Genomic DNA, 6,674 nt, shown 5'->3' with positions numbered 1-6,674 from the left:
CTACCAAGACAATTACCAATAAAAATACCAGATGCTACCGAGAATGCAAGATAAGATGAATAATTGTCAGTGTTGGGAAAGGACTTACATATTTTTCCCCATGTAAATATAAATGACTTCTCTCTCTCAAAATAAGAAAAGCCATTTGTCTCCATAGAGATAGTAGCAACCACTGAAACACCTTAAGAAAAGATTTCAGGATGACTATAAAAAACATTAGTGCTGGACATGTGTTTCCACAGTTTGATTATACATCAAAATAGCAATGCCCAGCCCTGAGTTTGTCCAAGGAAACCTACAGCAGAAAGAAAGAATTGCACCTCACTTAGTTCGCCAATTCTTCCATTACCTTAAATCACACAGGCACACACAAAGAAAGATTTCTATCTTTTAATAGGTTAACATAATATACAGAACCACAATACTATTTCAATATCAAATTATGAGAGATCACATTCAAATATGCTTGGGTTTGACAAGTTGCTGTCACAATACTGAGAAATCTCATCAAAAAAGTATTTAACAATTTTTAAGATAATCAAACGCCTTTTTGCTACGTGGGCCAATGCATTAATAGTTACTTATCTAAAAAGGGAGTCTTTTAGACATCAACTTAACATAAAATAATATCAATAGTATATAGATATACTTCCTGAATTACTCAAACTCATTCCATCCTGAAGGCGGAAGGTAAATTTTATACATTAGGACATTTCATGAGCCCACTTCTCCTTCGCACTTACCTGTAAAGTCAAAAATGAAGCCACACTTCCTAAAGACATAGCTATTTCTAAATACCCTAGTGTGATCATAAAAGACTCCTAGAAGTAAATTACCAGTTTTACATTAACACGGTTCACTACAACACATCTTTCCTAAGCAGACAAAAAATTTTGGGAGTTTTGAAATTCCCATAATAAGAACTTAACATAATAAGATCTCACACTTCCTGGTTTTAATAAACTTCAACTCTTTTTCCAGTAGGAACTATTGACACAGCACAGTGCTACAGACAATGTCTCCAGTGAGATGTATGTTTAGATCCACCCATACGACCAACACAGAGTGCCACACAAAGTTTTCTGCAAGTAAAAATGCTAAGAAAGGCCCCATGGACAGTGCCAGACACTGTGAATACAGCAGGTTCCAGGTACCACTGAGCTTCAGAGGACACCACAAGTTGCTATCTTTTTTTTTCAGCAATGGAAAAAAGAAAAACACATAGAGAAACATAAGAATAAAAATATATAATTCCACTGTCAATAATGTAATCTTTCAGACAGTGTTTCCTTCCTTAAATGGGCAAATCAGCTTAAGTTAAAATTAAAGGATGTGAACAAGATCAGAATATGAAAGATTTTCCTTGTTTTCTCATCAAAGAAATGCACTAGGATTAGCGCGAGGATCTTTCTGGTTCCTGTATCTGTAGGTCAGCCAAACACCCAGGATCTGGAATGGAAAAAAAAAAGTAATGAAGAAAAAGAAACTAACATTTGCATATGCAGTAGAAACTGCATGGTTGACCATCTCCTTACACTGACCACCCCTTTAAGTTGACCTAATTTTCATAGACAGACGTGCACCACAGGTGTCAGCACAGCAGGCCTAGTTCCTTAGGTTGGCCACCTCCGTATGTTGGCTAGTTTGTTACAGTTCATGGTTAGTCAATGTAACAAGAGAGTCTATTGTGTTTATTCAGTATATCAATAAAACTCTGGAACCTCTGAATCACTGAGCATTTTTTGTTCAAATGGTAGAGATTTCCCTCCTTCCTTTCCTCCTTCCTTCCGTCTTTCCTTCCTTCTGTCCGTCCGTCCAGCCTTCCTTCCCTCCTTCTCTCTTTTAAAGAAGTGATTCAAAGGAGAGGCACTAAGAACATTCATGGGAACATTGTGGTAAACTGAATGAACGCCCCTAAGGATGGCCACCTTCCAACACCCAGAACCTGGGAATATGTCACTTCTTAGGGTAACGGAATTTGCAGGTGTGACCAAGTGAAAGATCTGGAGATACAGAGATTATCCCAGCGGGCTCAATGACACAAACACAGGGACCCTTGTAAGAGCGAGGCAGAAGGACAGAGTAGACACGGAGAGAAGGCATCGGTGATGACAGAAACAAAAGGAGACAGAGCCAGAGACACTGTTGGCTTTGAGAATGGAAAAGCAGGTGTCTTTATCTCCAGAACCGTAAGGCAATAAATTTGCGTTGTTTTAAGCAACTAGGTTTGTGGTAACTTGTAAAGAGCAGCTGTATAGGAGACTCACACAAACACTGAGTATTCTAAATAGCGAAAATATCATATATTTTTATAATTCAGGAACAAACTGGGTTCAGCACAAATGAAGCAAGAGCAAAAATCTTAATATGACTAAGTTTCCAACACAGATTATTAGAAATGTTATAATTTCTGCCTTGCCAAGGGGAGGGAAAGCCTTTAATTTTAGCAAATTGATTAAGTTGTTACTGTGTCAATTCCCACACCAAGTTCACTAAATTGTTAGCCAACAGAGTTTTCTCAAAGTTACAAAATTTCTTCTGTTTCTACTATTTGAAAGTTGATTTATTTTACATAATCAAAAATTCCAACTTGTTGACCTGAAAAAGTTTCAAAATTTTAATGGAATTCCAAACCATATTTCTCACTTTCCATGTGTGCCAATTTTTAACCCAAATTTTGTTTGACTTCATAGCTTTCCATTGCTCCTTTAACAAACTAGTGGAAAATTGTGTAAGTCCCACATTTTCTCCATCAACCAAAATAGTAATGCCTAAGTTACTGAAAAATTCTGTGTTTACAGCTACAACATCTTTGGTCTGATAAGCTGATTTGCGGGTTGAATCAAGGAAAGGTAAGCCTAATCTGAAGAAGTGAAAAGTCTACTTTGGAGTCTGCCTGATGGAGGCGAGGAGAAGGGGAGAAATGTATTCAATAAACACATAGAGTACTTTGCGGAAGGTATTATTCTACAAACTTTACAAATTCAGATAATCCTGGTTGGCACCTGTAGCTCAGCTGGCTAGGGCACCAGCCATATACACCAGAGCTGGCGGGTTCGAATCCAGCCCAGGCCTGCCAAACAACAATGACAACTACAACCAAAAAAATAGCCAAGCATTGTGGTGGGTGCCTGTAGTCCCAGCTACTTGGGAGGCTGAGGCAAGAGAATTGCTTAAGCCCAAAAAGAGTTTGAGGTTGCTGTGAGCTGTGATGCCACAGCACTCTACTGAGGGCAACATAGTGAAACCCTATCTCAAAAAAAAAAAATCATATAATCCTTTCAACAACCTTCACAAAAATAGGAAGTATTTAACAATATGCAGTCATTTGGGGTAGCGCCTGTGGCTCAGTGAGTAGGGCACCAGCCCCATATACTGAGGGTGGCAGGTTCGAACGAGGCCCCAGCCAAACTGCAACAAAAAAAGAGCCAGGCATTGTGGCGGGCACCTGTAGTCCCAGCTACTTGGGAGGCTGAGGCAAGAGAATGGCCTAAGCTCAAGGGCTGGAGGTTACTATGAGCTATGACAGCACTCTCCTGAAGGTGAGAAAGTGAGACTCTATCTCTAAAAGAAAAAGAAGGAAAGAAAGAAAGAAAAAAATGCAGTCATTTTACCAGTGAGAAAGCTGAAAAAATAAATAACTGGCTAATAGTCACACAGGTGCTGAGTGGGAGAGTCAGTGCTCAAACCTGGAATCCATGCTCTTCCCCACTTTCGTAGTTTGATGCATCAATCCGGCGTGTTTAGTGGCCTCTCTCAGACTAACATCCCACCTACTATGTCAGCCACTAGTTGTTACAACCCTGAAATACTGACATTCCTGTTGTTAGACAACAACTTCTCTGAGACACCCCTTCAACCTGCCCAACCATCATTTCCCTTGCTCCCCACCTCAGTAATTGTGGCACACAGGAGTCTTCTCATCAGAATTTTGGAGGCTGTTAAATGTCGTATTATCACCCCTGGATAATATGCCAAGAGTGTCAATCACAGTTCTTAGGGGAAGCAATGAGATCTGGTAAATTAAATATAATAATCCGGAGCCACCTCTTAGCAGCATTTGATTCCTCCAACTCACCCATAAATGGCAAGAGGAGAACATTACCCCACCGCTGATCTCCCATCTCCTCCTTTTAGATAATTATTAGATTTCAAGCTTACAAAGGTGCTCATGACTTAAGATATTTGCAAAGGTAACTTTGACTAGACCTGATTAGCAACTCTGCTGACTCTAGGACCTGTGGCCAGTATAGTAGGTCACCAAAGTATATCTCATTTTTATAATTTTTTTAAAGATACATGCACACTCATTTTTTTCTTTTATTTTTTTTCTTTTTGAGACAGTCTCACTCTATCACCCAGGCTGCAGTGCCCCGAACTCACAAGCTCAAGCAATCCCACTGCCTCAGCCTCCCGAATAGCTAGGACAGAAGGTGCACACCACCACACCTAACTAAGATTTTTTTAATCTACTTATTGGTTATAGAGACAGGTTCTGGCTAGGTTGCCCAGGCTGGTATCACACTCCTGGCCTCAAGCAATTCTCCCACCTCTGACTCCAGATAATCCAACACTTCGAAATAAGTTTGTACTCATTTGATTAAATATAGAACAGGCAGAAAGAAATACACCAAAATACAAATGATTATTTCTCAATAGGCAATTTGTTAGTAAATATGTTTAATTTTTTTCAAAGTTTCCTTAATAACCTGAATATGTTTAATGTTTCATCTTCCTTTTTTATTTTCTTTAGTTTCTACAAAGACCGGATTCTAATGGTTCTTGACTTAGTTCAAATCAAATCTTTCTATTTCACCTTTAATAGAAACTCACCTAATTAGCTAAAGCCTTACCCCTTCAAATTCTGAGAACCTGGGATTCCGTGCAATATTGAATAAATACAAACTTAAAAAGTAAGAGAATCTACTAAATAGTCACTATCCGGAAAAATACCAGGTTGGACAAGTTATTATTAAAAATCTCCAGCCAGTTTCAAAAGGAAATGGTATGTAAAATATAGAGCAGGATCCGATGAACGAACACTTTAGAAATCTGAGCTCATGCGTTTCTATTTTTAAAGAAGGGCTATGTTAAAAACTAGCATAACTGAAGGCAGTGTGATCTGATGACAAGGAAGAAGGGCTGCTCAGAAGAACCCAATTCTCAAAATAAACCTCCAGATAGAAAAAAGAAACCGTGCGGCAAAATTCTGATGCCTGCTGAAACTGGCTAATGTATGTATAGTCTTCATTTCAGTTTTTCTCTATCTATACTTTTAAGTTTTCATAACAAAAATCTCTGTTCTTTAAAGGAAAGAAAAAAAAATGCCCACAAACTGTCTATGGAGTTTCTTGAATTAATGTCACAACCAACTCACAAGTCAGATAGTTCTGAGAAAAGATGAAATTTAAAAAATGGTCAGAGTAAGGAACAGATGATAAGGGAAACTTTAAAAAGAAATTAACATAAAGCTGGCTCATTTTTTTTTTTTGCTTTTTACCACTCTGTTAATGACAGTCAACATGTCCATTTCAAAAAAGAAATTAGTCTAATTTCAGAAAAGAAATTAGAATAAAATAAATGATAAATACCCACACATACATAATATACTATACATATTAACCATATATTATATAAACATTATATATGCACTGTATACACGAATGCGATTTATACATTACACATATACAGGTGGCCATGAGGTACATGTGCAATTTAAAATAGTTGTCTATTTTATGGCTAGCCTGTATTTTAAAAAACACATAAAATAGCAAAGTGATATTTTAAAATTAAAGGAATAAAATATAAGTGGGAGAAAAGTGATACATTTGAGTACTTGAAAAGTCAAATCTTCTTTAAATTAAAAAAAAAAAGTCATTCCAAAAATGTTAAGTAAATGCCAAGGACACCGAAAGCAGAATACAGTAAAAAACAGAGAAAAAAAGATGAGGGGCAGGAAGAATTAGAGGTCACAGGAAAGCAGAGCCAGGCTTTCCAAGGCCACCCTTCCTCAGGCCCAGCTGTGAGCGAGCTGCTTCCTACACACAGCCCAGCCCCGGAGGCTCACTGGGGGAGTCTTATAAAAAAAAATAAAAAATCCTGTTTTGTATATGCTATTCTGAGTTTGTCATTTGCAATCTAAAAAGTCTGGACCAAGGCAAAAGTAAAGGAGCAATTCGCAAGAGAAGAAATATACAGGGTGAAAAAAAAAACAAAACCCAGGAATATATGGCCAAATTCACCAGTCACTTTTTCAAAAACAGCACATAGAATTACAATACTCTTTTTACCTATAAAACTGTCGATTTTTTTATAATAAAATTATCTAGAGTTAGTGCTTGAATCAAAAGTTGGTAAAATTTCTCCCAGAAGGCAATTAGACAGTATTTACCAAAATCTTTTAAAATGTCCACATACTGTGTCGTATATTACCTTAAGAAATGTATTCTATCATTCTATGATGATCTTTAAAAAGGAGAGAGAGAAATGCATTCTAAAGGAAAAAGCTAGAAAATACAGATAAAAAAGTTATGTACAAGGAAGTTGGCCATGGGATTATTTATTATAGTGATATATTTAAGGGAAAGTTGTATATCCAACAGATTAAATAAATATATTGAACTTCACCCATATAAAACAAGACTTTTATAATTTTTTCTTAAAGATACACGCTC

At 37.2% G+C, this 6,674-nt stretch overlaps 1 protein-coding gene across 1 annotated transcript in view; it reads right to left on the bottom strand.

The window, feature by feature from the left end:
• Window positions 1-375: 375 nt before the first annotated feature.
• TSPAN13 (tetraspanin 13) overlaps window positions 376-6,674 on the bottom strand; it is a 39,802-nt gene continuing 33,503 nt past the window's right edge. The window contains exon 6 of the mRNA XM_003782727.3: window positions 376-1,449. Within this exon, the coding sequence (XP_003782775.1) occupies window positions 1,375-1,449 (75 nt within the window). The 3' untranslated portion in view covers window positions 376-1,374. The remainder of the gene's footprint in view (window positions 1,450-6,674) is intronic.

The sequence above is a fragment of the Otolemur garnettii genome, unplaced genomic scaffold, assembly GCF_000181295.1.
Source record: "Otolemur garnettii isolate 467f Iridium unplaced genomic scaffold, OtoGar3 scaffold00005, whole genome shotgun sequence".
In the NCBI taxonomy this organism is placed as follows: domain Eukaryota; kingdom Metazoa; phylum Chordata; class Mammalia; order Primates; family Galagidae; genus Otolemur; species Otolemur garnettii.
The sequence above is the reverse complement of the archived record's forward strand: the minus strand, read 5'-3'. Positions and strand labels throughout refer to the sequence as shown.